The sequence below is a fragment of the Lethenteron reissneri genome, chromosome 14 (genome assembly GCF_015708825.2).
Source record: "Lethenteron reissneri isolate LAM-NWPU_2019-01 chromosome 14, ASM1570882v1, whole genome shotgun sequence".
Lineage (NCBI taxonomy): Eukaryota > Metazoa > Chordata > Hyperoartia > Petromyzontiformes > Petromyzontidae > Lethenteron > Lethenteron reissneri.
In genome coordinates this window covers 3102862-3118935 of record NC_083792.1, presented here as the reverse complement: position 1 = coordinate 3118935, position 16074 = coordinate 3102862, and the positions used below count along the sequence as shown (strand labels likewise).

Sequence of the window (16074 nt, the reverse complement as noted above, 5' to 3'; positions counted from 1 at the left end):
CTCGGTTGAAGTTATGTCTGTTTGTTTTATAATCATATCCCTATTCCCAGTCTGTTACCCCCAGCTTCACACACTACCATCACCATTACCACACGTTGTTTTTCATCTTGCGCATTTCTAATTTACCCCCCCCCCCCCCCCCCCCGCAGCATAACACAAGGCTGCTTAATCTTAGCTTTCTTATCTACTTCCGCCCCCTGCATCACAAAGCTTCAGTTTGAACTCCATGCGTTACCTCCCAGCGCCCCCCCCCCCGCCCCGCGCTGCACAACGTTGCTTCCCAGTCCACAGCCCACACACTCACCATGGCCCTTCCCCTCCCTCCACCCCCCACGACTATATAATTCCTCGTCACAGCCATCTCTTAGACACACTTAAGCGGTTGTGCTTTCGCTACGTTGTCCCCACCTGAGGAAGGACGCTTGTGTTGTGCCCGAATCGTCGTGATTTAATTTAGTTGTTTTCATTTCTTTAATTTTTTACCTTATTGTGAAGTGTTAACCCCGATGGTGCTTGTTAATAAAGAGTACCTCAAACTCTTAGTGTCTCCGAGTTAGTCACTACAAATGTATAACGGTTTTTAGATTATTAATTTGGGCTTAAGGGAAAATCCACGAGTGATTAATTAATGTCAAAATCTCAGGTGCACGTTTAATCTGCTAATTTTGATAAACTGCGTGCGGATAATCAGGTCTACTGTAATCATGATTGCCCACGTGGTCCACTTCTTTAATAATTACAACATACCTGTTAACTCTTTACCAGCACCTACATTTTTACAGACCAATTCAGACCTTATTGGTCACCCCGTGCCCTTGTAAATATCAACGTTCATCCTACAAAGTCCCATCACAAGGGAGAAACACAAACAAAGACACAAAAAATGCTGCCGCATTGAAATTACTATACGCCTCATGGCCCTGAAAACAACGTTTCCCTGAACAAGAATATGGGTACACCGTATGGGTTGACAGATATGCTACAAGGTGGGCAGTCTAGGAATCGGAGTTTTGCAATATACATGTTATTTAATCAACTCAGCCGATTGGTATTGTTTGCAAGATTTTTGCACTTTTTTTAACAAAATAACTTTAGCTGGTTTTCATGTTAGGCTCGTTTTTGATGCATCGTGTCAACCACTTGGGAGAGGTGTTTGCGACGGGCGTTGCTGTATCGGTCACAGAGTTTGATTTTTACAAAAAGGAACTTCTGGTCTTTTGCATTGCAGATGCGTGCATAGAATGTGCCAGGAATTTCAAGGTTTCACTGCAGATTTCTTGCTCAGTTCAGCAGTTATTTCTAACTGTTGTCCCACCTGATGACGGGCGCTTGTGTTTATATTTTTATTTTTCACCTACGTGACTTTACCGAAAGAACCAAAGAGTATAGTGTGGGATAAGGGGGTCACAGCAACTCAGCAGCTTGTGAGTAAAACGGGACAAAAGGGAGAAGAGGTTGAGATGGGTGGGGCCACGTGTGCAGGGTTGGAGGTCAGGTTATCGAGACAGGCACAGGAGTGATCGGCGGCCTTGGGGAAGAAACACCAAGGACAGACATTGGGACACTGTTCGAACTAGGGCAGTATTTATCAAACATTTTTGGTCGGCGGACCACTCGGCTGATGCAAATATTTCCGCGGACCACCCGACCACCTCCATACCTAGTGATAAAACGTGTTCGCTTCTCTCTCTCAATACCAGTCATACAAAATTATTCATATTGTAGCGAGTCCAACTGAATAGCAACCCGTTTTTATTAAACTCTTAGCACAACATACTCCAGGCTACTAACACAACACACACTCGGGTGGTGACCACCCAACTAACCACGCTACGGCGGAACGAGAAACGGTTCCGCTATTCCGGTCCGGACCACAAGCGGGGACCCAGACCGCGTGGCTGGAGGCTTCTTCAAGCTTGACGTGGATCTCCTGCCTCTCCAACAGTAAGAACTCCGAGCCCCTCACAGGCCCCCCCCTATATCGGGCCGGGCTGGGGCTGGCTCCGCCTCTCGCCCCGCCCACCTTCTCGATCTCTCTCGACCCTTGCCCCGAGGATCTCGAGAGTTCTTCCCGGGCCACGTGACCACCCATTGGCCCCCTCCACCGGTGGCTTCCCTCCAGTATCATCCGGTCACATGTCCCCAGGTCAGCCAGAGTATCATGCCCCCAACGTAACCCCAGCTGGCTGACGCTCTCTCGCTCTCTCAACGGGAGCCCGCACCGCACGCAGTGCCTGGTGCCGAGTTTAACCAGCGCTCACCCAAGCCCCCACTAGGGCTGGTACTTCACCCCGTGTCCAGGGTGACACACAACAGGAGACATCCCGCCGTGACCTCGCAGGCCCGGCACCACACAGTGACATTCCCAGTCATTACAATATTACCAGAACATAAAACATTTCTATTTAACTCAGCGAAAAGTTTTTTTTCTTTCGGGGGGAGATGGGGCATTTTGATCCCAGGGATAGTGTAGTGTAATTTTTAAATGAAATGTCATGGGTAGAATATTAATTCATGTCCGATATAAAACGTATACCCATTGTTAGTATATCCGGATCAATACGGATTTGTATTACAGCCCGCAGACCACCTGGAGGACCGTCGCAGACCACTGGTGGTCCAGGGATCACACTTTGAGAACCACTGAGCTCAACAAATTATCACTGCCTCAAAATGAAAACGACATCTCCCTGTGAATTCCTGCTGCTTTGATCTCACAAAGTTGACATCATTGGGCCTACAAGGTCCGTGCTTACTAAGGAAAGAGTTTCAGGTGAAATATATTTTTTATAATAGGTGACTTTGCCTGAAACGTCACCTATTATATATGTTTCATTGTAAGGCCACAGTGTAACTTCAACAAATGTGAGTTTTTTTTTAAAGAGCTACGGATGTTACCGATTTTCGAATTCTAAAAATGCCAAAATCAGGCCGAGATACGAAATTTCATGTCTTATTTTGTTTTAATCCAAGCATGTGGCGCCACAGGAAGTGATATCACTTTCACGTAAGCGGTTTTCCCGACAAATGTGGGGTGACGTGGCATCGGGTGGAGACACACTACATGATTACAAAATGTAAATGATCTAAAAATCTGATAAGACATTAAAACTGTGATAAAAAATATGTAACCCGAAACTCTTTCCTTAGTAAGCATGGACACCTTGAAGGCCCGCGGGATGTCAACGTTGCAAGATCTAGCAGAACAAATTTATAGGGAGATGTCGTGGCATCAGTGAGTCACGTGATTGACCTCTTGACCTTATTTTCAGCAGAGCAAGTCCACTCCTGCAATGTAAACCAACGTGCAACCGACTGTACAAAATCCCACTCTAATATGGTAACATAATAAGCTTTTATTTAAATACTGCATTCGCAAACATAACATAGCCACAGGCGAGAGAGATCCCTAAACGTAACGTTGCTGTAAACGTGAGATTTCGATTGAGCGACGTCTAATTCATCTCCGACGAGTAACATGCGCCGCAGGAAGGCATCGAGATACACAGACGTAAATATAACAAAGTGATAGAAATAATGCACGGTGCAATTATAAATATAAAATGCTAGGTCATATTAAAGTAATTTTACATACCGGCCCATTGGATTTTAATTACAATTGTTTTTGGCTATGTAATACATTTGTAGGCACAGCACTCAGTAGTTTATTTCGGGTTGACAATAGCCTGGAAAAATCAGCCGCAATATTTCATTTGCATAGTTTGGACTTCGCGTTTGTACAATCAACTGTGTTTACATACTTATTCACAATAATCGCAAGTGTTCGACTCGGTGAAATCATGGTGAAACCACCAAACATTCCTCTGTAAAAGAACAAAATCAATGTCACACAGTAACAATAAACGATTTGTGAATTGGGAAAGTGTTACGGTATTTTGATTACAATGCAATGTATGTACACATGACCCTACCCTACAGGCTGACCCAATCTCACACGAGTTGCGAAAATACATGTTTCTCTTTACACCACTTCCTGTCCTCTTATCGCTTGCATCCTTCGCTGAAGGGAGACGCAAGCCAAACACAAATGGGTATTGTTTTACAAATTAGTAACCTAAGCTCTCTGTACCAGGCTGTCACACATCAGATTTAATCTTTGCAAATGATAAGAAAGAATTAAAGTCGTGATCACGTTACTGTTACGAGTTCTGTAATAGCGCCCTCCAGCGATGTCACTGCGGTACGATTTCCATACCATTAAATACGTTTAGGTCATGACGCACACAGTGCATTGTGGGAGAATGTACTACACTTACATGACGATGTATGGTGCAGTGGGAGGTGGCACTACAGGTACATTACAATGCGCGGTGCATTGTGGGAGCAGGTACTAACGCTACATGACGATGTGCGGCGCATTGTGGGAGGTAGTACTGAGGTAATGTCACAATGCATGGTGCATTGTGGGAGCCGGCCCCACAGCGACATCACTGCCACCCAGTGTCATGCTGGGAGGTGGCCAAGTTAAACCAATCGAGGTCGGCTTACACTGTACAATGCCAAACTCTTCGCCGCAGGATTTAATCACGAGCCAGTTAAAATGGGTTGTAAAGGTGAATGTGACATTTTTGTAAATTAAAGTTTGAACTGTCACATCGCTGTGGACCAAAGTTGTGTTTGGTTACAAAAGTAAAATAACATAAAATATACTTTTGGGTCGTGTCTCCCTTTCATGGAACCCCTTTTGGTAAACGTAACGCACTTTTAGTTACATCGGTAAGGAGAGACACTGGCGGGCAGGATAAATGTACGCAACTAACGAAAATAAAATGATTTGCACGACAAAGAGAATAAAAGTACAAGTTGTCAGGGACGGGTTCTACACGTGGAATGTCACGAGGATTGTTAGCGAGTAAAAACAAAACGCCATATGACCTGTATTGTGGGAGCTGGTGATGATACACTTGTATGTGTGTGTGGGGGGGACCGCGGGAATCGTCAAGCCTCGACGTCTCATTGGAGTGACATCTTCTTGTGGATGTTTGCTTTCTGTGAGAAACACACAGGTGCAGAGAAAAGTAGAAAATGTGTAAAAAAAAGTCACATCTCATACTAAAAAAAATTAAATAAATCAACACGTTCCGTCAATAACAGTGGCTTTAAAATAAAAATAAGGGTGACATTTCGAGCAAAGGCTCTTCCTTCACATGTATGTGCTATGAAGAAGGGACATTGCCTGAAACGTCGTCTAATAAATTTTGTTATTGACGAATGTTGCTTTTTTGTTATGTTTGTGCACCATTGCCAAAGCAGCATCTCTACATTCAGTTTTTCCACATTTATAGGAAAAAAAAAATGTATATTAAAAATTATAATTCTAAGAGTGAATTATTGAATCGGACTCCGTGCAGAAAATAAATTAACACGACCGAAAGGAGCGTGAAAACACACACGTACGTGTGGATTACGCAGTCCCTCCATTGTATCTATCCGATCGGAGGGACTGCGTGCCGAGTCATGCTCAGACTGAAATTTGACCTCCTGATGATTTGACGGATCGCCACGATTCAACGCCGCTATTCGAGTGAAGGACGGATTCACCGGTCTCATTTTTTCACAGGCTCGTTTGTATCATTTCTCGTTTTTTCAGTGTCGTTCAAAATGTAACTTGAGCATTTTAAAGTATACACCAGTTGCACAAATCATGAACGGTCACTTCACGAACATGACTTGACCCACACGGGCATCACGTGCATAGAAATTGGTTTTCATCAATAACTCAATGGATCGTTGCATCCGTCTCAATTTACAGCTTCGTCAATCCATGGATGGATTTGGAATATACTTTGGAATATACTTCACCACGGTGGTCAGAGTGGGTTGGTGAGGGGGGGACCCGGAACCAGTTTCAGATATCACTCACCACTGATGCTAACCACGGCTGAGAATCGGACTGAAGTCACTGCATTTATAGTAAATGGCTACTGCTCTATCCCACCCTCCCCTGCCCCATTACAAGCAAATTGGATGACTCAGCCTTGTTATTTACACAGGCAATCTAAAGCAGGCAGCACAGGAACAAGGATCATATTTTAAAACCATCTAAACGCAGCAGAATGGCTCTTATTCTGTTGTTATCCTTGCCACGAATCCTGTTATCCAGGGGAACTAGCAGATCTAAGGTTTTCCATCATATACACTCCCAAGAGATTCACAGTTAAGCTAAATAAAGAGGTAAAGGTTTTTTTGAAGAATACCACAGTGGCCTGTGCGAAGCTACAAAGATCCGAGGATAATAATAATCATATAGTAATCACAATTTCAAATGCGCACATACTTCCCCAATCGGACACAGCGGAGGCACGCAAAGATGGGGAGATAAAAAAAAAATCCCATACCAGCCCCGAGGTCTTTTTCTCTGCGGTGATGGCTTTCATCTCGCTAATTTTCTGCTTCACGCTCTCTTTGGCTTTCCTCAACCTGGACAAGACACACGGACGATGAGTCACAAACGCAACAATCGCCTGGGGGGGGGGGGGGGGGGGGAATTGGACACGGGGAAATGCGGCGATGGCGATGTCTGCTGGACACCGGCTGCAACGGGCATCGATGACGACCTCTTGGTTATCATCGGCAACATTGCCATAAAGAGTAGAAGCATCGACATTTATCTATGACATGCCAACATTCTCTTGCAGTTCATAAAAAAATGTACACTGTATTCTCTGGATGGTAAGACGCCTCGGAAGGTAAGAAGCAACCCCAACTTGTGCCCCGTATCAATAAAGTAATACAAACCTCGTCAATAACAAAAACAGTCGCCATTCACCACTCAGTGGTAGTGAAGTATCCAAGGCTCGCTGACAGGACGTCACAGGACAGACCGAGGTGTTATGGGTTTCAATAGTCACGAAAACAATAATCACCCGTATAGCCGTAACTTACTTCTGGGGCAAGTGCTGTGAGCACCTACGAAGGTTGGCACCGCACACGAGGGGGGGGTGGCCAGCACCACGCCCGGCTGTCATCGTCTCCCCAGTGCCAATGTTTACACACTGCACCAGGTACTCATTTGAGGCTAAGTTGATCTAGGGGAGGCTCAGGATCAGTTAAAAAAATCGTCACTGATGTTGGCCTTGAGCTGGAATCGAACTCATGTCGCGGGATTTTGGAGCGCCGGTAATCGGAGGCCAATGTTTTGGAGCATTGTTGATTAAGTGAATATCACACATACGCTAATCGCAGTCACCAAAAGGTTGATCAACTGGTGCATGCCAAGTTAATGGTCACGTGATTACACACACTGCAAACTGAGTAACAATACCTCATTACTGGTAGCTGCCTTCATTTTTGTAATCTACTTACAGTAAAGGGTTGCGCTTATAACGCAAGATATCCCAACAAAGGGGCGAGGGCTTCAAGTTATGAAGCTCCTCCCCTGCCCCTGCCTCTTGAACTCGATCCCAAATCATATCAGAAATGCTGTTGGCACAATTAAATCTTTACGGGAAAATGTTTGGTTTCAGTTGGCTTACTGTTGAGCTGCATTGATTGGCCAACGGCTTTTTGAGTGTTGTTTTTTTATTGGCAAGTGCCCTGAATCGCGCTATATAAAAGCACATTTTATCACCGTACTCTCCGAGATTAGAAGACTCACCCCCCCCCCCCCCCCCAGTATCTTAAAGCCAAGGTTTGGGGGTGCGTCTTATAATCCACAGAATGAATTGTCGCCCAAAAGACGCGCTTTGACCAAGTTGTTCATACTCATCTTCCAGACGATGGCCCTGCCACGAGCGGTTCAAACTCATCTTCCGCAAGACGTCTCTCACCGTGTTCAAGCAGCTACTAGTACACATCTTCGGCAAGAATAGTACTGCATTCTCCCGATTAAAAAAAAAACGATTTCTTTCATAAACGACCCCAAAAGTTAGGGGTGCATTTTACCTTTATGAGCATCTTATAGCACCAGGACAGGGACGGGGGGCAGAGGGACTTACAGCTCGGTGGCGATCACTTTATTCTCCTTCTTCCAGTTTTCCTTGAAATCCGAGCAGAACTCGAGCCACACGGAGAAGAAATGCGAGGGGGTCACCTCCTTCTCCCCCGACTTCGGCTTGAAGCAAAAAAAGGCGGCCGTGTCCAGGAAGCTGCCACGCATGAGAGGACACCCGCAGTGGACGACTCAATAACTAAACTAGTTTGTATTTTACCAGGTGAGGCCCACTGAGCTATGCAGCTCTTTCTCAGAAGTCACCTGGCCACAAATCATAGCCCAACGAAGTTGCTTATTGTGTGGAAATTTACAGCAGCCAAATACTCTAAACGCATTATCCTAAACGTGGAGGGAAAAACCGGAGGACGACACGACCACGGGGAGAACATGCAAACTCCAAATATACAGGTGTCAAGGTCGGGATTGAACCTACGACCTCCTGTATATCAGGCAAGGGAGTTGACATCTCGCCACTGCAGTGCCCACAACGTCCAGATGGTGCGGTGTCCGCACGGCGCGCAGTAGACCAAACGAAAGCATTGCATGATAATCATGTACACACACAAACAGCCCCTTTCGTCAATCCACTACTGGATGAGGGCATTCCCACCTCCGGTGGTTGTGCTTACTTGACTAAACTTTTCCATTCCTATCAGTGTGCTTTTGATGAAGATATAGGAGCAAAAAAGTATAAAACAACGGATTGTGGCCACACTGCCCACAACTTCGCGCCCAAGTCTACAACACATGGTTGTGCATGGCAGTCACCAACGCAAGCATTTATCCAGGCTTGGCTCCCGAGGTCCGATGAGATTGGCAGCATTGCGGGGCGATTTTGTCGCAGGCTGAGAATAATACCCATGCTACATTCTATCAGTCATCAGGTTAATATATGTATGTATAAGAGTGTATGTATGTTTTAGAGATAAAAGTGTATAAGAGTTGGAGACTGCACTCTACGCAGCAGCATGATTAAATAATTTGTTCAACATAGAATCATTTTATGCATGTTGAACTTCTTTAGCATCGTATGTTGCCAACCGTGATGATCAGAGGTGCAGCAAAGAACAAACTAAACACAAAAAACAGTTCTAAAGAAATGAGTTTTCACTCCAGATTTAAAAGTGCTACCCTGCTGAAGTGACTAATTGCTCATCTCCTCCGATAATTTCGACTTGTAACGCACCGCTGCCGATGCACAGTATTCGCTCGCTCTCATAGACAGAAAACGACTTGGAGGTGCAGGGAGAAACCGCAGACGAGCAAGAGGACAGCCACGCGATAAGCTAGCGCCAACATTTGCCCAAGCTCTGCAGTCCTCTATACATTAAGGTGTTAACGGTCAATTCATGAGTGTTAACGTGGGAGAATATCGGAGCACCTGGAGAAAAGTGTAAGGGAGAAGCACTACCTCAAAGACAGAAGAGGTGTAGTTCACATTTGTAGTGACTGTGCTTGTCACTGTGTGGTGCCGGGGCTTGCGAAGCCACGGCGGGTAATGTGTTGTCATTATGGGCAGCCCGGGTTACGGGATGTAGTACCACCAGCCCTAGCGGGGCTTGGCTGAGCGCTGATTAGCGCGGAGGCACCGCGAGCAGTGTGCGGTGCGGACTCCTGGTGAGTGAGCGAGAGTGAGCGTCAGCCAGCCAGGGTGACCTTGGGGCACGTTACGCAGGTTGACCTGCTGACACGTGACCGGATGATATTGGAGGGGGGCCACCGGTGGACGGGGGCCGTGGGGCGGTCACGTGGTCAAAAGCTCTCGGGAACCTTCGAGAAGGAGCTCGAGAGGCCTGGAAGGTGGGCGGGGCTGAGGGCGGGGCCAGCCCCAGCCCAGGGGCATATAACGGGGGCCCCGTGAGGAGCTTGGGGTTCTTCGTGTGCTGGTGTCAAGAAGATCCACGTCGGGGAGAAGCTTGGAGCCACACAGTCGGGGACCCTGTTTCTGGTCCGGGCCGGGATAGCGAATCCTGTCAAGTTCTGTCGTAGCGTGGTTGGACGGGCATCAGAGACCCGAGTGTAGATTGTGTTACGTTACGTACCGTTGTGTAAATAAATTGTGTTGCTCCTAAGATAACGTCTGCGACTCAGTTGGACTCGCTACATATGTATGCTTTACTCTCCTGGCGGTGACACCTCCTCGACACCCACTGGAAGGGAGTTTCGCAACATCTGTGCAATCCAACAACCCTCGTTGCCCTCCACACACAGGGGCGAGATTACAGGTGAGCACAGTAACCACCACCACCGCCGCCCGGCTCTGCTGCTCATAGCCAGTGGTGGCTTCCAGCAGGGACACACCTTGCCTGCGTCTCCTGTAGACGCTTCTCTTCAACTTCACGGTCAATTTTCGCTGCAAACGACAAATGAAAAGCAATCGCTTACAAAGCAAACTCTCTCATTTCAGGTAAACTTAAGTCACGAAAAAAATGCATCACGTTGAGATGGTATCGCTACGTCACCTGATTTATAACTGGATGTTTCCCATCTTCCACTTAAAATGATGATGATAATAATAATGTCATCGATGTATCCAGGACACTCGTAAAGAATTTCACGACTAACTTTAAAGAGAGTCCTGTATTGGGATGTTTGGCCGATTTCGTTTTAAGGAGTGTTTTCCATGGGGGAGGAAGTACAAGGCCATGAGGCAGGGCGTGTGGCACAGTTTGGCGACAGCTATCATAGAGTGTGGTCGTGTCGCTACAGTTCTTTGCGGCGAGTACAATGTCTTTAAAAACAACGGCGCTACGCCTCTCCCGAGTAAAATTAACGTGAACCGCTTGCGCGTTCGGAGATCCAGCGGCGAATGGGACACCCACCCTGTAGCTTGCAAACGTCTCGGAACGGCAGAAGGGTTAATCAACTTAGTTGACGAATCGTCCTAGCTCTACTCTTCCAATGAAGGAGACCGTGGGAATGTTGCCTGGTGAGGTAAAAGGAGTGAGCAGGACCTCACCTTGGTGCGTGAAGGCTTCCATGTGGGATTTGAAAGGCTCAATGTGTTCACTCTTCGACAGCTTACAGACCTTCTTCAACTCCGACTCGCAGGCTTTCAATGGGGGAAAGAAAAGATCTATTGCTTTAATAAGGCGTCTCTCAGATTCATTGCGATACCATGAAGCCGCTTGGAAATATAAACAAACATTGAACATTCGAAGAAAATGAGGGCAATGCACATGGACATGCTTATAGAATAGTTTCCCCTCTCGAAAAAAAATTCCTCTTTTATTTCTATTATTTCATGTCATGAAAAGAAGCACCCTCTTAGAAGTCGTAAAGAGTAGACAGTGCATGAGACTGACAGAGAACAGCCCATAGAAGAAGGTATAATAGACCTAATTCTTAGATGCCTTCTAATGACAAGGGAGCACCGCACACACTACACAAAGAACACGTTCATCACATCGCAGTCAAACTCATATTTTCAAGTCTCAGAGCTGCAATGTTGCCAAATTATGTTAAATAAAACCCTTATGTAATATATGATGGGGGTTTGCATCACTTGCGACTGGGATGAGACTGTCAACTCACAACACTCGGAAAAAACCGATTTAAATCGCAGGCAGATGAAAGCTGGATTCGAACCCACGCTCTCAAGAGCGGAGGGGGGGGGAGCGACACGGAATCCTGAGCCACACCACCCAAATCGACACTCGCACTGGAACGTGGACTCCGTGAGACTGAAATATACGGAATCAAAAGGGGGCCACCAATTACTGCACAAATAAACCGTCACATTCAGATTTGTTGCTGCAATTAAGTTGGTAAAATTCCAGGTGGGAAATTCTTAATACACATTTTTCAGTTTGACTGCCATGTGATGAACATTAGGTGGTCGAGCAGCAGGTGGCAATGTGGTGCCACCCTGGAGTGTAGACCAGAGGTCACTTAAAGAATCTCAGATGTTGCTCTGTAATATCTGCTTCTGTAATCTGTTCTCTAACAGACGGGGTAATTGGGGGGGCGGGGGTGTGGAAGTTGCAAAGCTCTGACTGGATTATAATATTTATTTTACATAGTGTCATTTTTGCAAATCGCATCTAAAAAACCGCTGAACATTGCAATCCACACTAACGTCATCAAAGATGGTGCTAGAGCACCACAGAGACACAACGCGAACACGATCAAGGGTATGGAGGTGAACACAACACAAACCAGGTGAGGTGACAGTAAACACTTAAGCTCCTTCATCATGGGACCTCCCTTGCCAGTATCAAAATATAAGAATAGGTTTTACCTTTTCCGGAAACAAAACACGTGTTAAGATGTTAAAACACCAAACTGAAACCTCTTGCAAGTGTAACGCCATGAACACACGGTGTACTTACCTGCACTAGCGGACATACGTTAGCAGGAGGTGATATGTGGGCAACCGAGGTTCCCCAGACCCCAAGAGGGGGGGGGGGGCTGGGGGAATATTCTAGGATCCCCTGGAACACTCCGGAAGGGAGGCGTGGCCAGGGACGGAGAGACCCGAGGAGGTGTATATAAAAGACGGACCCCTGAACGGGTTCGGCAGTCGTCCTCAAGCCGAAGACAGAAGACTGGGCTTAGAGTAGGACCCTGGGACCCCTAGACCCGACGTCCTTGTAAGGGCCGAAACTGAGTGGGCCAGTGGTCAGGACCCGAGGACTTTGACTGGGTCGGATCAGGATAGCCTCCCCTAGGGCCCCTAGCCGGAGGGCTGAGTGTCGAGTGGGTCCCAGTGTTAGGAGGCACGATAGCCCAGAGGCCATACCTCCCCAGGTAGCAGGTGTAAGGGGCCGTTGCCCTTCATAGTAGGGACCTTGCGTTGAGTTTATTTGTTGAATAAACTGTTGCCTTAAGTACCGACTATCCATCGTCTTTGGGCTCACTACACAAGGAATCATGTCTGCATTAACCACATATTGTTTGCATGTTCACCACATGTATATGTGGTTAATGCAGACATGATTCCTTGCAAAAGGTCACAGTTTGGTGTTTTAATATCTTAACACCTGTGTTATTGCCAGAAAGGATAAAACCTATTATTATACTTAAGCTCCTGACACATCACGCCGATTGGACAATTGGGATGAAATTGTGAAAAAAAAGACAAAACAATTACTGGTTGCTTTTCGATAAAGTGGCACTCCCACACTTGCAACAATGGGATTGTAAAAACAAGAAAAGCAGGTTCTGGTCTTAAGCTTGTAGTTTCAAATTTGACTCGACTATGGACCTTATTAATTAGAGACCAGTTTGACATATTCTTGGTTCTTTCAGTAAAGTCACGTAAAGAACCAAGAATATGAATCCCTGCAGTCACGAAAGCTTTCAATCGAAATCAGTTTGACAGTATTAAAAGGTGATATATAGGTATTTGGTGAGGCAAGCCGATGCTAATAATGCACAAAAGCTAAATACGTTTGTGAATAACACTGTGGCCATAAAATAAAAACACATATATACGAGGCAACGTTTCAGGCTATTACCCTTCTTCATAGCAGTGTTATCGATTAATGTGTTAAGTTTTCAGGATTTATAAAGTCACATGGGCACTATGCTATGAAGGACGGTCATTGCTCAAAATGTCACCTATTATAGATTTTTTTATTGGAAGGACACAGTGTCAGTGACGAATGCGTTCTTTCATGAATTGTTCTTGTGCACTACTGCCAATGCAAGTACGAAAAGAAAAACGCTGAAATAAAGACAACTGGTCACGTTACATATTCTTGGTTCTTTCGGTAAAGTCACGTGTTGTTTTATTTTTATTATTTTATTACTTCCCTTCTACGTGACTTTACCGAAAGAACCAAGAATATGAATCCCTACAGTCATGAAAGCTTTAAATCGAAAAATGGTCACGTTACCTTTAAGATCCTTTCTAAGCTCGCGCATATCCTTCTGAATGTCCTCAAACTTGACCTGGGCAGCCTGGAACAGCTCCTGTGGCTCTGGAAGTGGGAATATGCTCCGCTCTGTCCCAGCGTCCTGCCCAGGGACAACAGCAGGAGCAGCAGCATCATCATCATCATCATCACGGTCCATGGGCAGATAGCCCGGTAAGTGTCTGCTGCACATTTCGTCAAATGATTCCACTTTCCTCTGTCCTGTGCTCATATGCTCAAGTAGTGCCTCATCTTTCCGGCACCAATCTCTTATGATGTCGTCATCAAGCCATTCTCTGTTAGGTCTTCCTCTCTTTCCGGTTCCTTCCATTTTTCCCGAACAACAACAACAACACTTTAAAATGTTGCTGTTGTCGTCCATCCCACATATATGTCCAATTAGTGCCGGTTTCCTTCTCATCACTGCCTGCATCAGGGTCTTCTTCTAAGTGCAACCGTTTTCTTATTTCTACATTGGTCACTATTTTTATCCAGGCTTGGGACTGGCTCCGATATCCACTGGATTGGAGACCCCCACGGACAACAGCCAGGGTATAAAAAAGCAGCGTTTTGCGAAATCATCTGTCAAGCACCTTTGCCCTCTTACTAGAGTTGGCTAATTCGTGAGCCGGCATAAAAGCAGTTTTAACAGATACTTTGTAAAAGAATTAAGATAATGAGGAAAATAATTTGTACAAATCAATTAATTTTTTGGGTTAAATCGCGTAAATATGAATGTGTCGTTAAATGCAATGTCTGCCCTCATAGGAGTGAAATCGTGAATCGGAACGTAAATACGAGTTGACCATGTTACGAAGTGGTCGGCTTCAATGTGGCAGTGGGCCGTATAAAACGAAGCCACGTGGGCCGTATCTAGCCTGGAGTGGGGCCATAGGTTTTTCCATAGCCATTTTAAAAGTGTGTAGCCATCTTGTAACCCGCTGCTTAAGACTCACACACCTCGTCGAAGTTCTGCAGGTAATAAGCCACGATGTAGTTGACTAAACTAATGCGATTGTCCTGAGGGAGAAAACACAAACACAGTATCAGGGCACGTACCAGCTATCACTTCTAAAGCTGTTCTTTGTTTAAGCCTTCATAAAGGTGCAGCCTTGCAACTTGCTTGCTCACACCACTGCTGATGGAAGGGCCTACTCTTCCACGCTGGCCAGACATGGAAAAGTTGGGAGTACCCACACTTTACCCCACCACACGCGACCAGCCGATCGACTGTCGTATAAATATTTATTACTCTTCGATGGACAGAGATGGGGAGGATTAAAAACAAAAAAAACTTGCACCATCATTTGATGATCTCGGTATTGCAGCGTGCTGCTAACCATTGTACCGAGTAACATTTTTATTTAATAAAAAATCTAAAAATTTCATTGAAATTCTAAAATTCCAAATTTTACTTCATATGTATATATCCAAGGAGCCTTTTCAAACCAATTCATGGTCACGTGTGTTTCTGCGCCTATTATTTTAACTAGAAAAAAGTAAACGGCAAAATGTTTTAATCAAGTCAATCCACTGCTGGATGAGCGCATCCCCACAATAAAGAAGTTCTACATACATACAGTACTTCACCACGCCATTCAGTGTGGGTTGGTGAAGGCAGGGAGCATCGACTTTAGAGACTAGTGCAGTAAAACAATGGACTTTGCTGCACCAGCATCTCTTCTCCACCATGTCGCCCCACAAAGATCCCCTGAATCACCTTAACAGACTGTTAGGGCAAGTGTTGTTCGCGAGCACCTATGAAGGCCGGCACAGCACATGAGGGGGTGGGCGGCCAGAACGATGCTCGGCCGCCTTTGTCTCCCCAGTGCAGATGTTTACACACCACACCAGGTACTCAACGAGGGGAGCCTCAGAACCGGTTCAAATAATTGTCACTGGTGTTAGTGGCTGTGAGCGGAAATCGAACTCGGGTCGCCGGGTTCGTGGCGCAGCGTGCTAACCACTACACGGCCGCACAGAAGCCTATAACACCTGCGCTATGTGGACCGAAAACGTGCGCGGACATACGTTACTCTTCACGTCGCGTAGTTTGGGTAAAATTTCCAGCGCAAATCCGTCGGCCTGTCCGCGGGTCCTGTTGCCGCCGTTCATGTAGTTCCCGAAGGTAAGAATGAGGCCCAGCACTTTGTGGACTCCGGCGCTGGTCTTCAGCAGCTGTGCGAAATAATTTTAGCGGGTTAAACATCCTGCAGCGTTGAGTTAAACACATCTATAGTGGCATGAAACTCCGCAGTGCCG

At 46.0% G+C, this 16074-nt stretch overlaps 1 protein-coding gene across 4 annotated transcripts in view; it reads right to left on the bottom strand.

The window, feature by feature from the left end:
• Positions 1-3356: 3356 nt before the first annotated feature.
• LOC133342253 (formin-2-like) overlaps positions 3357-16074 on the bottom strand; it is a 54825-nt gene continuing 42107 nt past the window's right edge. For all 4 annotated transcript variants that reach the window (XM_061551291.1, XM_061551290.1, XM_061551293.1 and 1 more), the window contains 8 exons: positions 15844-15990; positions 14773-14832; positions 13795-13915; positions 10914-11006; positions 10256-10307; positions 7959-8108; positions 6360-6441; positions 3357-5010 (listed from right to left, as the gene is read on the bottom strand). In XM_061551291.1, coding sequence (XP_061407275.1) covers positions 4975-5010; positions 6360-6441; positions 7959-8108; positions 10256-10307; positions 10914-11006; positions 13795-13915; positions 14773-14832; positions 15844-15990 — 741 coding nt within the window. In that variant the 3' untranslated portion in view covers positions 3357-4974. The remainder of the gene's footprint in view (positions 5011-6359; positions 6442-7958; positions 8109-10255; positions 10308-10913; positions 11007-13794; positions 13916-14772; positions 14833-15843; positions 15991-16074) is intronic.